Below are 25,503 nucleotides of genomic sequence, written 5' to 3' on the forward strand. Positions count from 1 at the left end.
TATGCACTGCAAATACCCAAATGTATCTTCATGGTCTCATTAAAGTGTTTTCAGCTCATAATTCACGTTTGTAATGCATCTCCTGTTGAGTAAATGTGACACAACATGAAACAGAATATGAGACTGATTATTTTCTATTATTTTTGTTATTGCAAACAACGCCCCATGAGAGGACCAACAATGGATTGATGAACTAACATGCATTGTCTGTGTATTTATCTTCTTCCTCTGTGCCAGAGAGCTCCATTGTTGTCCAGACACTATTAAAAACCCATCAACGTGCCTGACGGTTGCACTGGGTGACATGTTCCTATATAACCATGAACACACACACAATGTAGTTTATTGTGACTCAATCTCACACACACACTGTCCTGCTGCCACAAATACTCACCAGAGCACCAAATGTGGATAAATCCAGAAAATAGTCCCCAACAAATTCCCGATTTTCTCCTGTTTGACTAACGTTTGCTAAAATTACAGGGCCCAGCTGTTTAGGAAATATGAGGCTTTCTCAAATGAAACTATATATATATATGTGTGACATATATTTAAAGATTTTGATCATGAGTAGAAATACATGTTCTTGTGGCTGAGTGCCACAGAAAGGGTAGTGATGTCAGAAATGATTGAGATGGACAAACACTTTGTTGGTTTTCATGAAATTTTTTGGCAATAAGAAAAATAAAGAACATCCCGACCATGAATGTTAAACCCTGCACTCAATCCCTGTCAGCTTTTGTAGCAAGGACAGTTAATAGACACAATTAAAAAGTAGTGCAATTTTAGATCCAATTTCGAAATATTTTAAATGGCGAGAATTGAGAATACTTTCAACGTATGATTGCTTCATCAAATCAGACACTGTTGGTACATGCCAGACTGTAGCTATGGCACAGCACATGCTTCTTTAAGATAGATATGTTTAAACAAGTTACAAAGTGGTCTGAAGGGGCCCTTAAAGTAGCAGCTTGGCCCTCCACCTCTGCTTTCAGTCATCTCCCTCGTCTGTACGACCCCACTGACCCTGAGCATCCCTGTTCCATCAGTCTCTCTCTGGCCTAAGCACAAGAGAACAAAGGTTCATTAATGTACCAGGCTTGTTTCTGGCCGTCTCTGCTGCCTCTGATGTTCACCAATTATATCTCTTCCTCTGTAATCGGTCCTGTTCCTTACTTCACTCATTTCTTACCAAACCCTTCTGCACTTCTTCCCCACCGTCACTCTGTTCGAAAAGACAATTTAATACCACAAATAAGGACAATCTGCAGTCTAAAACAGAGTTCCCTGTTTTATTTTGTTAATCCTTCCTCACACCGCCTCTGTGTGGAGCAGAATGAGGCCCGGCGCTACTGTTGCATAATGTTGTTTACATTTCTTGGCGGTAATTAGGCTGATAGGGGAACGACTGTGATCCTACAGTCGATTAAGAAGAACAGGAGGGAGGGTGTAGGTGGGACATAGGTCAAAGTAAAGAACGATGTTCAAGGAAAGGGAATAATAAATAAACCAGATACTAAATAAAACCACATTTAATAAGAATCAGATGCTAAATAAACAAGACATACAGTATATTATAAGTTAAGAATATCCCATAAAAAGCTAAAAGTCTATCTACTCTACTGCAACAATGTACAAAAGAATTATCTTATGACTTTTCTATAGTGTAAGAATTTCTTCACAAATATATTTTACAGGAATGTGTTGTAAAAGTGAACATAATCACACACACTCGCATGACCCAGTATGTGACATCATAGGTGTGTATGTGTACCAACACCGAACACAGAGGGACGTGTTGTCCCTTTAGGGGCCTCGCAGTGAAATGAAGGGGAGAGCGAATGAATGAAGGAGAGAATTACGAAAGAAAGCGGGGAGAGAAAAACGTCTAAAATGGAGGTCAGAGCTGTACGCGGTCTCCGGTCGATGCTGAGGGATGAAGAAAAGTAAGAATGTAGAAACTCAACTGAGATGGATGAACAATGTGACTGAAGAAGAAATACAAGAAGACAGTGACGGAGTCGGTGTGTTGATAGTATCTGTTCTACTGTGCGAGGATCAAGCGGTTCTGAAAAGTGAAGCCGATAATGAAGAGCCTTAAACGCGCATTCTTCCTCGTGGACATTAGGGGGCGACTCCTCCGGTTGCAAAAAAAAGTTTGATTGTCTCTAAGAAAATGACTCTAATCCTCTCTTGATTTATTACCTCAGTAAACATTGTAAACATGAGTTTATGGTCTCAATCTCTAGTTTCAAGTCTTCTTCAATACAGCATGATGTTCATTTAGTAAATGATGGTCCATTTAGAGTCAAACAGACCATAAAGCAGGGTAGGCTTTAGGGCAGGGCTACACAGTGATTTACTGATAACGAGTACCAACAGCTGTACACTAAAAACCCTGTAAGGATCTGATACTATTGCTGTCATTGTTGCGCGGTCTAATGAGGTAATTGATTATCACACTGAGTGGATGTGGATCAGCGGTTCAGAGTGGAACCGCCGTTATGTAAAAGGAGAATGTGTGACACCACCGTGGGGCTGTGTTTGTGTGTGAGATTATATTCCGTACACAGAACGTACATGAGGGTTTGTTTACAGTAATCACGTTGAATCCAGAGCATCGAGTGTGTGTTCCAAGAAGAGTCCGGTGGGGAGGCGAGGGAGAGGAGGGAGAGGAGGGAGAGGAGGGAGAGGAGGGAGAGGAGGGTGATGAGGGTGGGGTCACACAGCATATGGAATACACATCGTGTCCCTGATAAAGATCAAAGCAGTTACATAAGAGCCACAGTCCCTTTGTTTTGTCCAAGAACACAATCACCGCTGACTGCCAGACTGTGTGTGTGTGTGTGTGTGTGTGTGTGTGTGTGTGTGTGTGTGTGTGTGTGTGTGTGTGTGTGTGTGTGTGTGTGGCCATTAATGCGTCAGACAGCCAGACAAAAAATAGAAAAATTGAATAAAACAAAGAAAAAATAATGAAGGGAAAAACAACAAAAATGTAGATTGAGAACACTGTCTCACCGCCTGTTACTGTCTGTCTCTCTCTCTCGCTGGTCCGTCCACCCTGCGCATGCTGGTGTTTGTTTTGGAGGGAAATAACAGGAATAAATAAATTGAACTGGAGACGCCATCGGTAGTCTCAGGCTTTTCCACAACAGTCTGAGAAAATAAACACAAGATGCAGCTCACAAAACTCCTCCTGCCTGACATGTTGGACTCCCACTGATCCACCACAGAAGACTTTCCATCACTGTGTATACCGGCCTAGAATTTCTCAGGTCTCGTCAGAATGTTTCACTGCCTTCAAACAACAAATGCCATCGACTGCATCACAAGAGTCAGGAAAGAAAACCTTCAAAACTAGTTTAGATTGGCCAATTGCTGGATTGGCCAATTCTTTTTTTGCATTTCAAAATAATGTATTTTAACATGAGTTGAGTCATTTTTTATTTTTATTTTGATGGTTGCCGATGAGGTTTCGCCAACAATCCTTTTTCAGACAGATTTCCTTTATGACACATCTTCAAGTTATCATAATTAAGATTTAGGTCCAGGCTAATATGGCGAATATTACTGGGCTTTTTCTATATCAAACCAAGTCCTGTATGAAATTTTACTCCTGTGTGGGAAAAGTGAATTCCACCCGTTACAATCAAAACTAAAATATGAGCTGCAATTAAAGTTCACTGAAAAGCTATTGTTGAATAATTGCAGGACAGATTATTGGGTACGATAAAATGAAAATCTTCGGTTTATAATATGTTCAATTGTTTCTTTTTATTCATAATCCTTTTTATATATAATGTGTTGTAATTATTGGATTCTGAGTTTACCATGTATGAAGTTTTTTATTTGTTGGATATATGCCTTTTATCATATTCTTTGTTTTCTTTAGTTTATGAACGATATCATTTAGCTGAACTCTGTGACTGTGATCGATGAATTTGCGACGGAAGAGCTTTCGCCTAAATATTTCTAACAAACAGCTCAGACTGAAAATGAATGCCTGTGGAAACTTCTCTAAACTCTTCATCTAAACTCTAAACTTCAGCGTTGCGCCCATTACTCTTGACAAAAGCGAACATTCAGTACACCTCAAAGGCGTTTCCTCTCCAGTCTCTCAGATGTTCGGGCTTGTGCAGCCCGTGTTTTGTTGAGGCCCGTCTGATAACAGTTAACACCTGTGCAGCGTCATGCTCAAGCTGCGGCGAAAGGACTCGGCTCATCAGCACGACCTGTTCCTTCAGCAAGTCCTCAAACTGGGAAAAAGTACACGCCTGTGTGGAGTACACACACACACACACGAGTACATGTACAGAGCCTCTATATGTTTTGCGACAGGAACACTTATGCAACACACGATAAACAAAAAATACAGCGGCCGACGTTAGCGGCGTCCCACCCACGGGTGCCCTTTGTGTGTCCGTCTGTCAGCGTCCACTTACTGTACGGATGGACAAATTAGCCGGGAAGAGACGATGAGAGAGGGAGCAGAGTGTGAATGGGACAGAAACGGAAGTGATGACTCAGGTGTTAAAGTTGATTAAACGCTCTCTGGAAACTGTTCCCAGTCTCAAAACATTGAGCTGAATTCCCAGCATGCAATCAACAGGTTTAGAGCAGGGATGCTGAAGTGAGGACAGTTTGTCCTTGAACATAATGAGAAGTTGAGATATTCTCTGAGAAGTGAATTACAGATCAGTTCCCTTATTATAGTTCTCTTATAGTTACTGTGATAGGGAGATGTGTGTTAGGATAATGCTGCGATTCTATTATTCAAACAAGCCATTGGAAGTTTGGCAGTTTGTGACATACAGTACCTGACATCGTACATTTGGCTTTAGACCCCTTGAGTCTGTCTACAGGTCTACAGCTTAGTATGAACATCAGGTGTGAGTAGTTTTACCCTCTAATATTGTTTCATTTGAAGGATTTCTAGAGGCTTGAGGAGGTTTCAGTATCAGGTTTTAAACACCAAAAAAAAAAGAAAAAATGAGTTTGTGTTGCATATTTTTTTCTTTCACATCCCTGAAATCATGCGGTGACCCATCAGATTCATCATGGGACTCAACCCCCAGGGTGGAAACACAGTTTAAATAAAAATGAAAGTCAAAACAACTGGAGTCTGCAGATATAAACGTGGTCTGATGTTGCCCCCTGGAGGTGCAAAGCATGTCTGCAGACGTGTGTGTGTGAGTGTGTGCGTGTGTGTGTGTGTGTGTGTGTGTTCCTACTTTAGTCTGGAAGCAGCAGAAGAGCTGTGTCAGGTACGGGTGCTTTCTGGCCAGAGCCAGGATGCGTTTCTCCGTCAGAGTGCAGTCCACGTCGTCGTCCTGCAGGATCACGTCCTTCTTCAGCACTTTGACGGCGTAAACCTCGTCGCTGCCTTTCAGCTCCGCCAGCATCACCTGGTCACATGACACAGTCACGACACAGCCGGAAACACGAACACGACATTCAAAGGGAATATTTGTCCACAAAGCTCTCTCGTCTCTTCTCCTATCTTCCTCCTCGTCTTGCTTTTCTCCCTCTCTGTCTCTCATTCGACTGATTTCGCTCCTGTTTTCAATCTACTCACATAAAGCATCAGGTAGCCGAGTGAAGGAGGAAAGGAATGCTCACCTTTCCGAAGCTTCCTTTTCCCAGAACTTTGATGAACACAAAGTCGGGCAAATTCATCCTCTTGATTTCAGGCGCGATGTGACCTTTGACCTCTCCATTCTCCCGGCCTCCTTCACCCTCCTCTCTGACGCTGCCCCCTCTGCCCCCGTGACCGTCCCCCGGCACCGCGGCAACAGATGAGGGGGAGGACAGGGGTTTCGTTTTGTGCTCCGCTCCGCGGTGGTCGAACGACAGAGCCTTCCGGATGTTCTCCAGCTCCTTTACGGCTGGACGGAGGCAAAAATAACACAAAGTTCTGGTGCGTTCGTTCATTTGCTTTGGTTGAGTTTATGTGTGACGGTGAGGACTTCTACTACCTTGGTCACATGGTGAGGTGGGGGCGGACCTTGAGCGGTCGTCTTCTGTCTTAGGCGTCCCTGATAGTGTCTGCTGGGGGTCCTGACCCTGAGGGAGCTGTTTTAAAGACATTTTGTCAAATGCTCTTATTCCTCTTGATTTTATCTCTGCTTTTCAACAGCCAGTTGACTTCAATTCTAAAACTCGTGGATGAGATGACTCACCTTTTTCCGTCTCTGGGCGCTGTTGGAGATCTTGTCCGGTGTGACTCCGAGGTCAGCGAGGACTTTAGCGATTCCTTTGGCGTCCACGCCACAGTTAGGAGCTACGTTACTCTCACAGCGCCTGTGCACATTCACTTTACACACTAAGACACGCACAAAAAAAAGACGGTTAGCATGTCCAAAATCAGAACAAAACACTTGAAGGAGTCTCTATATGAATGAGCTAGTTCAGGTCAAGTGAACGGCGTGATAGGTTTCACAAAGAGCTGAGTACTTCAACTAACAACAAGCTGACACACCTTTACACTGGAGTCCCTGTCGCAGCAGACCCCAGAGCAGAGACCCACAGTGATCGCAGAAGGTGAGAACTTTAAAGTTGTGGATGCTGAACTTGTGCGGCACGTTGACGCTGAACCTCTGAGAACCGACTGGCTGTAAGGGGCACAAAAGAACTGTGAGTCAATTGATCTGTCAAGCTGGAGTATCTCTAATTGATTTTATTGAGACAGAAAAGTTGCATTTAACAGTAGCCACTGTCTGAGGTGAAGCCTCAAAGCAGCCTGTGGTTGTAGATGAGTACCTCCTCCACTGTGTCCTCCTGCTTCTTCATCCCTGCACACTTGGTGATGATCAGCTCATGGCAGCGCTTGTGGACCACACAGGTGCACACTGCAGCAGGAACACACACGACAGACATGCGTTACATGTTTATAAGGAAATCCTTTCAGTGCCTCTAGTTAATCTCGACAAACACTAGTTAAAAGATTTAGACACGTTGGACTACAGGAATGTAAAGACACCATCCTACCTTGACACTGGTAGCCCTGCTTTCCTAACACGCCCCTGCAGGTCAGAGAGACAGAAGTGTGTGAGAACACAAAGCTGACTCAGCATGAATCAGACAAAACTGTTACCTAAACTGTATGTATAAAAGCCTTTTAGAGCTGTGTTCTGTGTCCTAGTTAGGAAGGGAGGATTTTATCAGATACAAGAAGAGATATACAACGAAGGTGTTTTATTCATTATCAATGACCCTAGGGTTCAATCCTTTGTGCTTTTGAGTTGATGTTGACTTTGCTAATGCTAATGCTAATTGAACGATACCTGCAAAAAAATAGTTCTCAATAGTTTTATTGTTTTATCCTGATTACGCAAACGTTTCAGAGTAGAGAGCCCCGGGGCCACATGGTTTCCACGCTATCGCAGTTTGTCTGGATGGATCGGTTTTCCAACAGTTATTTTCGGTTTTAGGTGTGAGATGCTCAGTGTGTTTCACGTAGTGTTGGTCCTGACCAGATGAAGTCCCTGCAGTGGGAGCAGTAGGTGGGCTGTCTCAGGTAGGTGGCCATGAACTTGTGTCCGTTGACCTGGTGGACCCTCCGGCGGACGGCCCCCTGGCGCTTCCTGGGACCCATCCGCTGCCGGAACACGCGCTCCTCATTCTCGGTGGAGCCCGCTGGAGCCGCACGCACACACACAAGCACAAAAATACAAAAACAAAATCATATTATATTCACTATATTATATCACATTGTAACGCATATATGCAGGTAGCGTTTTGATGATGATGCTACTCTCTGGCTTCTCTGAAATAGTCCCAAAAAATAAGCAAAGCTACACTAATTTTTATTTGATCTTAAGACAAAAACAAATACGATAGTCTTTTCTGAATATAAGTGCTGTAAGTGAACAATCATCAGTGTGCGACAGATGCAGGATGTGGCGTCTGCCTTCTTGGCGAGTCGATGAACCGTCACAAACGTTGCACTCACACCATAGAGCCACTAGATGGCGGTGACACCGTGTGGCTGAAAGTGGCCGAGGATGGTGCGTTCAGTGACAATAGTTAAACCAACGGTTTGTTTCTTTTTCACACCGTCACTATGTCTGTCTTTGTCTCTCCTGCTCGTCCTGTCGCTTTGTGTTTCATTACCGAGGGTTTCCCCAGTGGAGTAGCAGAGATTTCAATTACTGCCAAACACTGTGTTCATTATACACACACACACACACACACACACACACGCACACACACACACACACACACACACACGCACACACACACCACCTCAGGGGAGCATGTGAGAGAGAGGGGGGGAGTTGTTACTTTGCAGAAATGTTAATTAGGTATGCATGAATAAATTATGTGTGATGTGTGACAGATAAACACAAAACCTTGAAAAATGAAAATTGAAAAATTTTTGCTGAGCGTTTATTTTTTCTTTTGCTAATTTTTATTGGTTTGAGAACACACCACATCCACACAAGCGGATCATAATTGTGGATGAGTGTCACACACCTGAAGGGGATAAAGACACCACTTACACGACCTTCAGTCATCAGATTAGATACGGCTAAGACGACGTCTTGTTAAAGGGATAGTTCAGGTGTTTAGAAGTGGAGTTGTAAGGGGAACTTATCCATAGTCAGTGTTTTTTCCGACAGTAAAGACGGCCGGCACTCATCCAGTTTGGAGAAACAGACGGGACTACGGCACGGTAGTAAAGCAGTGTACTGCTGTGGACGAGGGTAACATCACATCATATTTTAGCCACCTAAAAGAAAGACTGACTATGGATAAATACCTCATACAACCCCACTTCAACACACCCAAACCATCCCTTTTAGTATGCAACAATTAAAAACAAGGAGCGCAGATAGTAGCATATGGTTGTTAGACACTTTGAAGTAACTGCTGTTTACCGCCGTGAGGTTCAACATAGTGAAACAGCTTCAAGAAGAGGGAAGAATCCTGGTGTGGTTTTAGGGATCGCTTTAGCTAAAAGCAATTATCCTCGTGTTATTCAAACATAACCTACGTGTGTGTGTGTGTTATTGTGGTTTTAAGGGATCGAACTCTTCCCTCAAAACACTTTACGAATCTAATCTGGCGACATAATTGATTTGTTGACCCCGAGTGGTCATCAGGCCTCTTAACTCTGGCGGCCATGTTTGCCACCATCAAACCCACAGTAGTCGTCTCTCTTTCACGGTTCAGCCGTCACCAGCTCAGATCATGTCATTTGGCCACATTGTGAGTAAATTCCTATTTATTCAGTGTATGTTGTTGACCCACATGCAGCAGGTAATGAATGTCGGTCACATTGTCACGAGGTTTTCTATTGATCAGCTGCATTGATGTGAAATCTGCTGATATTTATGTTCCCCACAGGATGACGACTCCTGACGACCCACTGGCCGTTGCTCGAGCATCTCTGTCAGGTCGAAAACAACGACTTGTGCACATTAAATATCTATAACACAACAACATCTGTAAGCGCTCCATCTTTCCTCTGGCACCACCCTCCGGACGAACTTTACAGTTATGGCCGCTCTTCTGTTAAAAAAGGACTCACTGTGCATTCCTTTCTTCCTGTCATGTTCCGCCTGTCCTCACTCTTACTCTTCCAGCCCCTTTGCCATTGCCTAGCAACTGACGACTGCTGCCTAGCAACAGTGTTTGACTTGGCGTCGTCCACTGTGGGGGTGGGGGGGGGGTGGGGGGGGGGGGGGTGTCTGTGATAGACATGCTGTCCTTATCACAACCCCAAAAGTCAAAGTGAACGGCTCAATGTGGTAACAGTGACAAACTGCACCACGGTCGATGAGCATCTTAAACTTTATTCGCACCTTGAAGCATTAACGAGACTTAAAATCTTAAGTCAAGCGATATTTGATACTGACATTCAATTAATACCAGTGCTCATTGGTACTCTTATTGACGCTCCTCCGTCATTTTCAGTCAAAACATCCTGATGATGTTGCTTTCTAAAATGAATCAGGCATACAGCACCTGTTTATTTTTTATTTTATCTGATATCCAGCGTTACCTTGACATAAGGTCAACTCACGCCTGAGTAGTCCTCGACCTGCACAGACGCTCATTCAACTCCTCTCAGCATTTTAACTCGCAAAACCACATACTTGTGAAATTATTGCACTGGCGCCACCCGACAGATCCAGGGAAACGGTTCATCTCACAGGAGGATGACGCTGATGTAGATACCGTTAAAAGAATGAATGAACAACATTCACAAAGCGACAGCAGAATCCATTTGCCCCGAAGCTCACTGCTGTTTCTGTTCTGACCGTTCAGGAACTGGTACAACATGTTATTTACAGACATAGAATTCCAAACATTAACCATGAATAACCCAAAAGCTTCGTTATATTCACAGTATTATACTCTCACAGCTGATAACAACGCAACCAGAACAAAAAATAAATCCTTCACCTGCTTTTGGCAACAGGCCGCCGCTTATCATCCGGTCCTGGTGACAACAGGGCTTTGTGTGTGTGTGTGTGTGTGTGTGTGTGTGTGTGTTTAGAAGCTAATAGGTTGATTGCAGCTCTCAGGCCTGACAGTTCACCCATGTGTTCTCTGCAATGCAAACACATTTAAGTAATGACTGCAATTTCATCCACTCTCGCACACACACACACACACCTACAGGTACATAAATACATTGTATGAAACTGCAGACAGAAAGAAATCTAATAAAGGTTAAAGAACAAATTTATAAGAGAGAAAAGTCCCTGTCCTAATGACACCTCTTTGTCACTCTGTACTCTCTCTCTCTCTCTCGATGATGTAACTGGTCCATTAGAGAACACACTCCACTTTACTAATCAATTTATCAACCCCCTCTCCCCCTCCTGTGACCTCTGGTTAACTCCCTCTCTGTTTTTCTCTTCTTCCATTCGGTCATGTCTCTGTAACACGCAATCTGGTGCACACGCATACACTCACGGATGCACGAACACCAATAAAAATTCAGTATCAGATCAGTCCTCTCTGGGGCAACGGCTACTTCGACCCAAACACAAGGTGGAAAAGGCATTCACATCTGGTGAAGTTGGAAAGATTTGTCCAGTTTAAGGTGGTTCAGGCTGTTTCTTTTCAGTTTCAGGCGATTGATTGGGGTCTGTCAATCACAATATAGCCACGCCCTAAAGCATACCCTGGTCTATTCTTCTCTGAATGGGACCATCATTTACTAAATGAACATCACGCTGTATCGAAGAAGACTTGAAACTAGAGATTGAGACCATAAACTCATGTTTACAATGTTTACTGAGGTAATAAATCAAGAGAGAAGTAGAGTCATTTTACCATAGACTTCTATACAATCAAACGTTTTGCAACCAGCGGAGTCGCCCCCTGATGGCCAATAGAGAGACTGCAGGTTCAAGGCACTTCAGCATCGGCTTTACTTTTCAGACCTGGAGGTTACTGCCTGTTTCTAACCAACAGTCGTTGTTGGTAAAGTTGGTCAAATAAAGATCGCTGTCCGCCAATATTCAGTAAAATATGCGATCAGGACATCGGAATTTATGGTTTTCTAGTCGCTGATCTCTGATAATGTTACATTGTAAACAACCAGTCCGTGTTGAAAATGACACGAGGAGAACGAAGGTTCTGTTCAGTCACATTATGATGCGTTCAGGCTCTCTTCAGTGAAAATTAGTATTGGGCAAAGGTACATTATAACGTTTTCATGATGTGTCCTCCTGCAATCTCGTAAAATGTAGTGTTGGTTAAAAATTGGAATAAATCCAGTTGTTTGAAGGAGATGTTTTCAAAACAACATAAATTACACTACAGTCATTTAGCAGACGCTTTTATCCAAAGCGACTTACAATTCCGATTCTATCACACCGTAGGCACAGCTACGGGAGACATTTTGGGGTTAAGTGTCTTGCTCAAGGACACATCGACATGCGACTAGCGGAGCCGGAGATCGAACTGCCGATTGTCTGATTGAAGGACGGCCCTGCGCTCCACTTAGCCACCGTCGCCAGAAATAGATATTACAGATGAATTATGACCTATCTACACTAGCTCTAAGCATCAATATACTTCAGAGCGCTTGAAAGGATATTTTGGACGGTGGCACATTATATACAGTATACTGTATATACTTTAGCTTTGCTGTAACAAAAAAGAGAACTGTATCTGCCAATATGGATCATCAATTATCATCGGCAAATGTATTTATCCGATCCGTGATTCTGAACCGTGATACGATCCGAACCGTGAGTTTTATAGTCCTGCTGCACCACTTTGTGTGTGTGTGTGTGTGTGTGTGTGTGTGTGTGTGTGTGTGTGTGTTTATCTGTCTTTAATCAGACCACAATGCTTGTTAAAAGAAACATCTTGGATTAACAGTGAACATGAAGCGACTTCCAGGAGACGATTACGCCTCGAGGCTCTCTCTCACCACAACGTCTCACATTATGAAAAAATGGGGCGATCGTAGAGCTCAGAGTGAAACACTGAACTCTGCGTCATCATTAAACTTCAGCTGATCAGCACTTACTGCCTGACACCATGTCTCTCATTACCGTATGGCAGTAATACACAGGAAACTCGCAATGTCTGCTTCCTGATGCGATGGTGTCGGAGTGAAAGACTTTTACATGGCCACAGTGTAGACACACAGATGCTCTACTTTAAAACTACAAAGTTGAAGTCATTTCAAACAGACTGGAGCACTGGAGCAACACAGTGTTTGTAAAATGAATCTGAGGGTAATTGATTTGAAGTGAGAGGCAGATGTGAAGGCCAAGAAAGAGGCAGCAGGGAAGAGTTACTCAACACACAAAGGAGCTTTTACAAAGCTTTTACTGCACAGGCACACACACACACACACACACCTACACACACACACACACACACACACACACACACACACACACACACACACACACACACACACACACATATATTAGCAGGACAAGCAGCACATCAAAGAAAAAACAGCTGTTTGATGTACCTGATATACTGCATTATAAATGTGTGAATGTAAATATTGTATTCAGCATATGTAGATTACTTTATAATCCATATATGCAATTATGAAGTACATTTTCAATTTAATCTGTTTATGTTATTGCTTAATCCACATTGGTTTTATGTATGTTCTCTTAAAATGCAAAGAAAGTGTTACTGGTTACAAAACTGACTGCAATATAAACTAAACAGGTAATCTGTGTTTTCTCTATGTACGTATGTATAAAGAAGATATGCTACTCTTAAAAAGCTCAGTGATATGATGCAATACTAACTCATTGCAAAGTTTATGAAAGCTCTTACAAACACCGCGCAAACACACACAAGTCACAACTTCCACATACGTTCTCATAGAAGTTGTGGATTTCATATTTCTGAATGTGGTAACATCAGTTTTCTGCAGTAAAAAATAAGAGGAACTCAGTAGCTACTATTAGCGTTTAAAGCCAAAAGGGCTCAACAGAAAACTAAATCCTACTGCCTCAGTCCTCATCGACAGATAATCCAGAGAAACACAAATGACAGGAGGGAACACTTTGAGACGAGAGTGTCACTTTAGACTAAAAGCTTCTGTGACCGATATGCAACAGCTCTTTTGTGTCGTTATAAAAAAAGGGAAACAAGAGAGCAAAGGAGAACAGATATATAACAGATAACAGCAGTGAGTCTGTGTGGCCTTGGATGCCCCTGAGTTGACCCTGATCTTTATGTAAAAGTCTGAGTTGTCTCACCTTCACTTGAAGATCCTGATAGGTCGATAACAACGTACACCTTTCCCTCTGGCTCCAGGTCAATCTGCAGACACACAGGTAATGAAAAACAGAGAATAAGGATGGACAGAAGGAGAATGTGGATTTAAAAAATGTAGCTGTCGGATGTGGCAAGTTGTCCACAGTATGGAAGTAACATAGGAACATAAAGTAACATAAAGAAGGAGAATTTGAGATAAATGTGCATTGCTTTTGGTCATATGTATACAGTGGTATTCACCATGTTGTTTGCTAAGAAAATACTTCATTCTTCTAGCTCATGTCCCAGTGCATTGATGGGGACACAGAGCTGACACGTGAGTGAAAAATTGCTTCTTACATTATTGTAAAGGTAATTGCATAAAATTGCTTTTCTTTCTCCAATCAACAGTCCAAAATATAGTCTGCTCACTGTCAAGACAGATAAAGTTGTGAAAACAACAAATCCATCAATATGATGATTTGATGTGTCTTTGCATATTTTCCACAATGTATTGATATCGGAAAAATAAATCTTAACACACACACACACACACACCACCACCACAAACACGCTGCCAGCCTGTGGGAAAGTGTGTGATCGTAACATCCTGTTTGGCCGAAATCTCGCAGAGTCACTTGCAACACGGCGGTAATGTGGTAACATGTAGAAGAAAGAAGGTTGGAAGAAAAACACACACACACACACACACACACACACACTGTGGTGTGGGACTTAGAGCGCGCTAGAGGTTGACACATATCCTGTCACACACCCACACATCATATATACACCTCTCACACACTCTCACACACTGGAGTACCAATGTGTTTGGTCCAGAAAGAAGCTCGAGGGAGTGAAGACAACTGCTGCTCTGAACTCTATTGAGAGTCCGCACGTGCATCTGTGTACACGGCCAAGTGTGTGAGGGTGTGTGTGTGTGTGTGTGTCTCTGCGTGAGCATGCCTCACACACACACACACACACACACATGCACATTGAACAGTACTAAGTGAAGACTTGGTGCAGCGAAGGCGAACAGGCGTGGGTTCAGTAATGTATACAGTAAGAGATGGAAAGCAGAGAGAGAGAGAGACGGATGAGGGGGAGGACAGAGAAAGTTTGTTGGCTTGTTGCAATGTGAAAGTGCAGAGAGGGGGGGGAGGGGATTACTTTGTTTTGTTTGTTAACGTGCTCTCTTTTCGCATCCAGTCTTTGCTTGTTCTAGGAACAACACATTTTTTATTTATTTATTGTGTGTGTGTGTGTGGGGCAGAGCACCGAAAGCATTTAGAGGTTTAACAGGATAATTATTACCATCCATCTGCATTTTCTACAAGACGGCGCGGAAGGAAGGAAGTTGTCGTGGCAGATGGACAGATGAGGAAGGCAGAATATTACCGTGGATATTGCGGAGGAGAGGGGAGACAGTTTCTGCTCCCAGAAATAATAATAATAATAATAATGTTTGTTTTATTTATATAGCACTTTTTAAGATTAAGCATAGAGTGATTTACAGATTAAAAGATTTACAGAATTAAATATTAAAAAAATCAGAAGCCCGTGTAAGCCAACCCCCCTCACGCACACACACACACACACACACACACACACACACACGCACACACACAAATGATTTGAACACCATAGAATAATGGGCTGTTTTTGTTTCCAGCTTCAATCAAAGAAAGGGATAGCATTGAGTCACATATGAAGAGAAGAACAGTAGGTGTAACAACAATTGTATAATAAAACTGAATAAAACTATGTTTTCTTGAAAGGAATTGCATTGCGATTATGCAGAGTATATTGAGGCATATAAAATAGATAATTATAGTAAATAAATACGTTTTTGGTTTAAATAAATTGAAAAAAAGATTGAAAAAAAATACAGTAAGGAAATACCTGCAACATAAAGTTTGTTTTGCAAAAATCAAATCATTCAAATACCTCAATCTGAGAAGGAACAATGACTCGTTAGTTAACTGGTCACAATATGACATCTTAAAGGCATTGCTGTGGGCACAGGGATCTTGTATCGGGGCATCTAGCAGTGTTGTTGACAATTTCTAGGCAACTTAATCAATAAATAAAAAATATCACATAATAAGCTGCGCACATCCTGCTAAAGTACTGCTGATTTATACAGAGTAATGAAACAATACATAGAGGAGAATTCATGAAAATATAAAAAGTAACGCTACATTTTCAGCTACTAATAACACAGTAGCTGTGCGGACCCAAAAACATCCCAAACACACACACACACACACACACACACACACACACACACACACACACACACAGCACCTCCCTTCCTCTGAGGTCACAGCCCACCATTCATCAGCTGCTTACTGAGCGTGCTCAGACCCACAGGTGCAGATGTCACTAAATATAGAGCCGGCGGAGGAAGGAAAAGGCCCTTCCATGTGACGTATGTGTCCATGTGACCATGTTTTTGCCGCGTGTTCCTTCGCATACACATGGCCGATGCACCGTGCTTACTCCTCCCTGTTTATCTGGGAGCTGACCGCCTGGGGGCGCGAAGAGGTCCAAGGTCCCTGGAAGGGCAGGCAGGAGGGATGCCCTCTTTACCAGTGGAGGAAGAAGGAATCTGTGTGTATCCAGCATTGTAAAAACACAGGTGCAGCATGAATATGTACAATACATTATGGATGTAAGCGCAGTTGGTGTGATTCATTATTTTTTTTACGTGCATTCAAATACAATTTGAGATGAGATGAATACGAGATGAATTTAGATGCCAAAACACAACTTTGGCTGCAGTTCATTGGATATAAAATGAGTATTAATTGACAGTTCATTGTGTCTTGTCAACGGTTTTACAGGGGATCGATGGGGAAAATAGCTTTAGTGCTGAAGGACATTTTAGTTGCAGCACCACGGTTGGCCAGTGGGACAATAATAACCAGCTCCCTTAGTCCATCCATGGCTAGCAGATCTCCATGTATCCACACACTTTGTAACATCTTTGAACCACAAATGCAAATATTATAAACAAAAAGAAAAGATGCTAGCTAACCACACCTGAATTCACCAGTGCAGTCCACGATGTATAACATGTCCTTATTTGTTCCTACAGTATTTGCATGTTAAACTACAGCATAAAATATACAGTAATAATATCACATAATAAGACCGTTAATTACTCTGATGGCTGCTACTGATGTATTTCCACAGATTTCATTTGCAGGTCCAGGACAGCTACTTCAAACATCACATGGTCTTCATCATGTGGTAAACTGCAAGGTACTAGTGTGTGTGTGTGTGTGTGTGTGTGTGTGTGTGTGTGTGTGTGTTGCATATTACTCAGGGAGTCAAAGTCAAATTGAATTTATTTAGCTTTTTTGAGAACATCCTGAAACTGTACACTCATGCACGGGGAAAATACACACACACACACACACACACACACACACACACACACACACACACAGAGGCAAATTAAATTGCAGGTTTTAACTCAATTGAGCAGGTTTCCCTCAATCTGCCCTACCAGTATCTGAAGCACGGTGTGTGTGTGTGTGTGTGTGTGTGTGTGTGTGTGTGTGTGTGTGTGTGTGTGTGTGTGTGTGTGTTTGTTGGTCATAATCGTGCAGCTCTAAGATGATCCGTTATTCTGTTCAATACTGCAATGCCATGATTGTTTATCACAATTATACATGCGTCTGTGTTGGGAAAAATAAATGTATTGTACTTAAATCAACAGTAAATTGACTGTCACAATAAATAAAACTAAACTCATGAATAAAAATGCCACCACTGCCTGTAACTAAAATAAAAATGATTTCATTCACACAGAACATACAGTTACACTCTACGCTGCTTGTGTTGTAAACATTTTTGGTGTCTCTGAAAACACCTGATGCGATTGGTCCAAGAGCTCACTTGTGACGAGGGGGGGGGGGGGCGTTTGATTTGATGCACCAGAGACTCTGCAGGGGTTTGAAGCGCAAAGCTGAACCGTGTCAACTAAGGTTCATTGATAGGAAGTCAAATTGTGATTGTGTCCACTGAGGGTTTATCTGTGCAACCACACAATGTGTGTGTGTGTGTGTGTGTGTGTAGTGACAGCTCTTTACCTAAAATGAAAGATTCTTCGACAAGTGATGAGTCCTATCCACACCTGCCAACTCTGGCACACACACACACACACACACACACACACACACACACACACACACACACACACACACACACACACGCACACACACAGTGGCACACACTATACACAAACAAACCCACAGTCTGTTAAGGTTGAAGTGAAAGCACATGACTTTGTTGAACTCTTGGCTCAGATTCACTCTGGACACACACAACACTTCTTCAGACTCAAGAGCTTCTCATCTATCTGACAGACAAAGCCCAGGTTACAATAAAGAATGTCAACTATAAGAAACAAATATCAACAGATTTTTTTTCTCACAAATATCCATATCCATACGGGCTATGGATGGTCTCTGATGCTTTGGGGCGTGGCTACCTTGTGATTGACAGGTCTCTACCCCTACCAGGCCCGTATACGGCGTCTCTACATCACTCCTCCGCAGTCCAAATACGGTCACTTCCGTTCACTGGTTGCAAAAATCCAAGATGGCGACGGCTTCACAACCGCAGCCTACAAACCAATTGTTTACATCACGTTCACTACGTCCACTTCTTGCACACAGTCCGTGGATGTTTACTGTCTGATTAGAAACTTGAGTTTAGTCATTGACCCTGAATGGTTGGTTTTCACACGTTTTCACAACTTGTGGGTAACCATCTAGACACAACCCCTTGTTTACCAGAGAAGACAAAGAGGAAGAGGTGTCATGTGTGTGTTTCTGCAGTTTCAGCTACAGTTTTAGCCTCGGCGGGGACAAAGAAGCTGAAAGGGAAATCTGTAAAAAAAGATGGTGTTTTCAAAATCAGCAGCGGTCGCATGGACGTAGTCAAGAAAAGAAAAGAATCAAAACACCCAGAGAGAATGAGTGAGACGCACAAAGAGAGAGAGAGAGAGAGAGAGAGAGAGAGAGAGAGAGAGAGAGAGAGAGAGAGAGAGAAGAGGGAGGACATTGTGTTTCATCTGTCCTCAGTGACAGAGAGCACACGGCCTCTGTGGAGTGACACACTGCAGACCCTTCACAGACACACACACACACCTTTGAACTGCTATGCTTGTGAGGACCTTTAGTGCAACAGCACCTCGTAAAACCAACACTTTTCTAGAGCTGGGAATCATTTGAAGTTCATTTGTTACAGACAATATCTGACTTTTGTAATTTTAAGTCTAAAGTAGACAAAATTATGATTTCAATCAAGATCTTAAATAAAAGAAGAAGTAAAGAAGGTTAAAACTCAGACACCCTGACATTCGATCCCAATTTTCTGACAGTTTTTGATACTACCGAAAAAAATGAATGAGGTTTCATACCATCGGTACTCTAGTATTGTCCAAAGTCAACTAGTGTGGACTTCCATAAAATGTGCAGACTTGCAAGAGAGAGGAAAAACAGATAAAAATCTGAGCAGCAGAGGCAGAGACACTCTTCCTTTTAGTCCCTCGTTGTCCTTAGTTATTTTCTCAGGCTTGAAAAAAGCTCCTCCAAAGCCACAGGCGACATCATACAACAGTTTTTACAGACCATGTAGTACTAAACATGACTAATAAACTGATTTTGAACAGCAACCATTAAATAAGAGTCTAAACCCTTAAACCGCCTTTCATGAAGTGAGCACTGGACGCATTTTCCTCACTCTCTTGAGGTCTACAAGTCATAAATAAAAGTCCTCACAACAATAGAAAGACTGGCCGCACGGTCGAGAGAGAAACTGCAACCCCTAAAGGGAGCAGACTGCTGAGTGCACCTTGAAATATCCCACAGAGCCCAGCAGCAATGGACGCCTCTTACAGTCGATGCGTTAGTCAATTCATGATGAACAAATGGACACACATAAATAAAGAGAACCAGCTACGAGCAGAACAGATGAGATGCAGCACACACACACATTCAGGTACTGGAGGATAATTTTATACAGATGGTCTCTACTTCAAACAAACATGAGCAGCCGCGAACACACACACACACACACACAGAGAGACACACACACAGCCTCCTGTCTGCAGCCACTCATGCCTGTCCTCCTGTTTAGCCGTGTCTGTCTATGCCTAATTTGTCCCTGTTGAATAAGTGATGCTGCAGCATTGTGAACAAGCCAGCTATGGTGCCACACACACACACACACACACACACACACACACACACACACACACACACACACACACACACACACACACACACACACACACACAGTTTCTCTGCCTCATATGAACGACTAAGACTTCAGTTAATTGTACAGTAAGGAGAAGGTTGTTTTGTTAGCTGTAAATAAATAAGTATCACGTGTATTCTTCACCTTTAGGATTCAAAATGTATTTTTCTGCCGCATGTATTTATTCTTAATCTTTGTAGCACTCTGTATTAGTGTCATTTTACACGATAAGCAAGTTAGCAACAAGGATAAATAATGCCTGATTTATACTTCTGTGGCTTCTATGTGTTCGACATACTGCGTTTAGCTTGGATTGCGTTTAGCGTGTCATTTATTTCGGACTATGTGGCCCAACACAACTCCAGAGCTGTAAAAAAAAGAAATGTATGGAAGAGTTGGATGATGATGAGGCTCTGGTGTCCAATCAAACTTCTGCGGCAATGTCTGCGGTGCCTGGCGTGTATAGTCACATTTTTCGGGAGGTTTCCTTCACGTCTCTGCGGGCTCCATAAACCAGCATAAATAAGGCGTTACTCTTACTGCTTTCACTTTATTCACATTTTGTCAACCTCAAATGATTCTAACACAGATTTTCGGCTTTTAATGGATCAAACCATTTGCAGCCGGACGACACTGTTTACCCAGTTCTCAGAGAAAAAAACAGTATGAACGTGGATTTGACAACACGGATGCATTTATCTCAGTAATGCAGGGCTAGCAGTTATCAGCTCCACCCACTCACTGGTACAGAGAGAGACAGGAGCTGCTGGGTGATTTATGCCCCACATGCTCTTTTTTGGTCATTTTGGTTGGAGGGGGAACATTGGGAAGTTAAGATCGAAAATAAATAATTGTTATTCTGGTGTAGATGCTGAGCAGCAGATGTTTTATGCTGTGCAGGTTTGTGGCTCAGACGGTCAGTGAACGACGACTACTGATTGCCGCAGTTTATTCCACCTCGACTTCTCCCTGTCTACTTTTCAGTCCCTGAATTTTAAAGTCTAAGATATTAGAAACTGCAATCCATGCATTTGGATCGTCCAACAGACTCATCTGTCATAGTGTGGCACAAAGTGATTGTTTTGATCACCTACAGTGTGCGCATATGCCTCAGAGGTCCTTCTCTGCCAATATTTGTATGCGCTGTATATGCGAGTTCAAATATGCATCTGTGCAAAGAGCGGCAGTTGGTGTTTTCTTTGTGGTTTCACACAGATGGAGATAGAGATCATTGCAACGGAAGAGAGATGGAGGAGAGAAATGTGCATCAACATCGAACTGACTCATGGAAGGGTTGATGAGGGAGGAGGAGGAGGAGGAGGAGGAGGAGGAGGAGGAGGAGGAGGAGGAGGAGGAGGTCCAAGATATTGTAGAGGCAATCTACTCTCAATGGTTCATGTACAACATGTAAATAAAGTCTCTAATACACATTATTTGAAGTCTAAATTTTGTATATTAGAATCCGTCTTTTTTTTGCACTTCGAATTCACCGTACGTCACTTGGCTCACTCTAGAAAAACCCAAATACTCTGGAGGACACACAGGGTGCTTCATACATCCTGAGCCTTAATTCATAATGTTTGCACTCTGTACGTTTATCTCCTCCATAATGCTCTTCTTCATCGCTCCCTCACTCTCAGCATGAGTGGAGGAGAGAGGAAGACGCCGCCCACTCACCCATCTGCCTCTACGACAGTGTGTGCAGTCACCATTACACACACAAACACACACACAAACACACACAGAAGACAACATGAAGGCGAACAAGATGCATTGGTGTTAACATTTACAGCATGAATGGGTTATATGGTTGTATAAACACACTTGTACATAGACACACAAGTGTATACACACAAACATCAGCCTACATTATGGTTTATTCTTGGTATTGTGCCAGTTCTCTTTGTGTTCTGCTTGAACATGTTGAAATGCCTCAAAAAAAAACAAACAAGTTGTCTCTGGATTATTTTACACACACACACACACACACACACACACACACACACACACACACACACACACACACACACACACACACACACACACACACACACACACACACACACACACACACACACACACACACACAGTGTATCATATTGTCCTTCCACCAGTGCACAGAACTCGAAACATACCATTAGCTCTTCTTAAAGATTCATTGGCCTTCATGAACAGCACACTGCAGAGCACAGGCAGCCCGGCTCCAAAGGCCTTGAACACATGACACACGTCTGAACTGAACATTTATAAATTGGCCAAAGCGTATTACTCTGCAGTGTAAGAAGTGCGTATCTAATAAATACGTTTTCAATAATAACAACCGATATAGATTCACAAAAGAGCTAAATAGAAAATATGAATCTGGTGAAATTGTTAAGTAGATGTCAGCCAGGTCTCCCTGAGATAAAGGCTGTTTTAGACAAGTTAGATGAAAGCAGAACACAACCTTTCTGATATGAAATCCAACCATGGGCTGAATGCCCACTATTACAGGTGTAGAAAGAGGTTCAATTCAATTCCATTTATTTTGTAGAGCACAAAATCACAAATTTGCCTCAGATGGCTTTACAATCCGTACACATGCTGCGACATCCTCACATCGGTACAGGAAAAAGTCCCCCTAAAAAAACAACAACCTTTAAGCGGGAGAAAATAAGAAAAGGGGAAAAAAATAGTTGTCTTTTTCAAAATGGATGGCTCTAAATGACGGACAATCACTTGTGATACAGACTCTACTTGTTTAGTTACCGGTCCTGTTGCACAGGGCATTAAGTGACGAGAGACAGTACAGACGAAGAGCATCGCTTTACGAGCACCAGGAGGAACTTTGAAGACAGTCCTGCTTGGGTTGTTGAGTGCTTAGAGGGGTGAATTGTATATCACATGTATAGAAGGGACTTTTCCACTCAAGGAAACGCTCTGTGTCCACGTAAAGCTTGGAGGAGGGAGTGAGAACCATGAGAACCTTCATGAAACATGTTTTAACGACCTGATGAATGTATTAACGTTGCTCTGTCACCAGTTTACTGCAGCTTTATGAGCTTCATTTGAACCTAATCACACCGAGACGCATTCCTCTGAGACACACACACAGAGAGCGAGAGCGCTGTCCCAAAGCTCTTACAGTATCACATGAGCCCGAGTCAAGCCGGAGTCATGTGGCTGCATGCATCCTCACAGAGACCTGCAGCTACAGACTCACTGGACAGACAAACACAGAGAGAGGCAGACGTCTCGGGGGGAATTATAGAAAAGGAGGAGACCTGTGAGTGTGGGGGGGTTTTCTTTTGGACAAGTCGCTTACTGACTAAATGTGATCACGCGACCATGAAAGTGAACATGCTGCATGTCTGTTAAACACGAGTATTTAACCGTGACACTGTTTTGGTACCCAGTGAAATGTGTCCTATCACTGGGTATCAGAAAGTGGAAAAGAATTCTACTCTGGTACAGAATAGTTAGTCAGATATATGATCTTATTTACTTATTGTCTTACTTACTTATTTTGGATGAGACAGAACCAAAATAAAATCTAAATTCTGCCAATCGTAGATCATTTCATTTAGGCAGGGTTCTTGGTATAAGAAACATTTTAAATGCCACCCAGACTTAGCTTTACTGTAACTGACGATGGAATAGATGTGTAAACACAATGAGATCATGTTAGTTATGTTGCATTGGTATTACACCTACTAATGGATGCCTAAATGAAAAGAGTGCAGCCACACTGATACGCCTGTATATACACATTGTTATGAGGACCACATCACTGGCATGTAGGTATTTTTTAGTATAGGTGCAGTAACGATAACAACTTTTCTCAAGTTATCAATCAAGAAAATTTAGAAATGCCCTCTAAATTCCGATCAGCCCATCAAACCGAAACCCAAAGATGTTTGTGATACCATCACACATATGGCAATGACGAGCAGCAAAGAAAAGAAGCTGAAGCCGGAGAATGTTGGGCTGTTTTAGTGACTGAAAAATGACTGAAACGTTCTATTATCATAATATTTAGTGACCTGATAGACTAATTGATTAAGGAACTTAACGTTGCAGCTCTTACAAAAATGGCACAGAATTAAGTGGGCTGGAACCAAATGCCAGCGTGCAGACTGTCTGTAGAGCAAAGCAACGAGCAATAGAGCGGAGGAGCTACTCACAGCTCCAAAACCAGACGGAGGGACTTTAAAACTGCAGGTTGAATGTCTGACAGTCAACGAGTTCACTGTCTAAAAAAGCACCATTTGGCACAAAATACACTCGCTGTGAGACAAAATATGAAATATGTCTATAAGTTGACTTCCCAACCTGGGATGAAGACAGAACTGTTGTGTGTATTTGTGTAACACAGGAACGCTTCTGTATATATAATGAATATGCTGCATCAAACACATTACCTTTGTAAGGCAAATCACTTAAAGCAGCACTGTCCAATCGATTTATAATACATCAATCCATTAGCGATTATTTTAAAAGGGTTTTCATCTAATGCGTTATAAATGTACCCTTTGTACGTGTGCGTGTGTGTGTGTGTGTGTGTGCGTGTGTGTGTGTGTGTGTGTGTGCTTGTAGAATGACGGGGTGTTTTTTCTTCTCTCATCCTGTTTGTGAGGAAACGGAGACGTCTCCTCGCTAAGTTTGATTCTGCCGTGTGCAGCTCACCGCTGATTTATGTTACAGACATTCCACAGACGCTTGACCTCTTTCCACTTGGAACTGTGATGTATAAACTTCATTAGGCCCGTTTCGTAAGCTCTGACTGCAGCATTCAGACCCGCATGCATGTCAGCGCTCCGATGTGCTGATCGCTTCTATCTTCTCTTTGAACACAGTGTGCTAATATCACATCCGCGTCTATGTTCCAGATAACGTTGTTTCGGCTGACATGGCACTTTGTGGTTATCAAGTGCAAGTGTTTCCCTCATAAAGTAAGCAGATGAGGTCAACAGTATTTTTTACTTATAGCTCACTTATTTCACTTTAGAGTGCCTTTTGGCAAAAAGATTTTGAAGGAATAAAAAAAAAAAATAGATGCAAGGTGGACATTTGTTCCTCCTTTTTAGTGATTTTCTCTGCTCACATGAATAAAAACAATCACACACACACACACACACACACTCTATTGATCACTATCTGTGTTTTAACACAAATTCAATTGCATATTCAATTATTTGAGTTAATAAGAAAAACTATATATTAGAAGATTTGGAGGCCTTCCAGTGGCTGCATTAAAGACTATCTGTGCCTTACCGACGGTCTACATTTCCATCAATATGATTATAATAAAGCACAACAACAGAGGTGCAATCAGCTCAAAACAAGACAGGAAGATGTAAGAGACAAAGCAAAAAAACAACAGGAATGACCTTTAGAGATGAACTACAATAAATCCTTGTGTCTCTCTGATAGAACAATTACATGGTGACATACAAAAAGTATGTCCTATTTAACTTCTATTGCTGTGAAAAGTTTAGTTAGAGCCCAGTGGTGCCGACAGGAGCGGCAGGAAAAGCAAGAGAAGCTCAT

The 25,503-nt window shown here is 42.4% G+C and overlaps 1 protein-coding gene across 1 annotated transcript in view; it reads right to left on the bottom strand.

The window, feature by feature from the left end:
• Positions 1-25,503, bottom strand: part of LOC306703121 (protein kinase C epsilon type-like) — a gene marked incomplete at both ends in the record, with an annotated part of 52,038 nt that overhangs the window by 17,932 nt on the left and 8,603 nt on the right. Inside the window, 9 exons of the mRNA XM_079168967.1 lie at positions 5,232-5,405; positions 5,620-5,885; positions 5,976-6,072; positions 6,180-6,322; positions 6,479-6,611; positions 6,760-6,848; positions 6,988-7,022; positions 7,473-7,635; positions 13,701-13,764. Coding sequence (XP_079025093.1) covers positions 5,232-5,405; positions 5,620-5,885; positions 5,976-6,072; positions 6,180-6,322; positions 6,479-6,611; positions 6,760-6,848; positions 6,988-7,022; positions 7,473-7,635; positions 13,701-13,764 — 1,164 coding nt within the window. The remainder of the gene's footprint in view (positions 1-5,231; positions 5,406-5,619; positions 5,886-5,975; positions 6,073-6,179; positions 6,323-6,478; positions 6,612-6,759; positions 6,849-6,987; positions 7,023-7,472; positions 7,636-13,700; positions 13,765-25,503) is intronic.

Source organism: Pholis gunnellus (assembly GCF_910591455.1).
Source record: "Pholis gunnellus genome assembly, chromosome: 11".
Classification (NCBI taxonomy): Eukaryota; Metazoa; Chordata; class Actinopteri; order Perciformes; family Pholidae; genus Pholis; species Pholis gunnellus.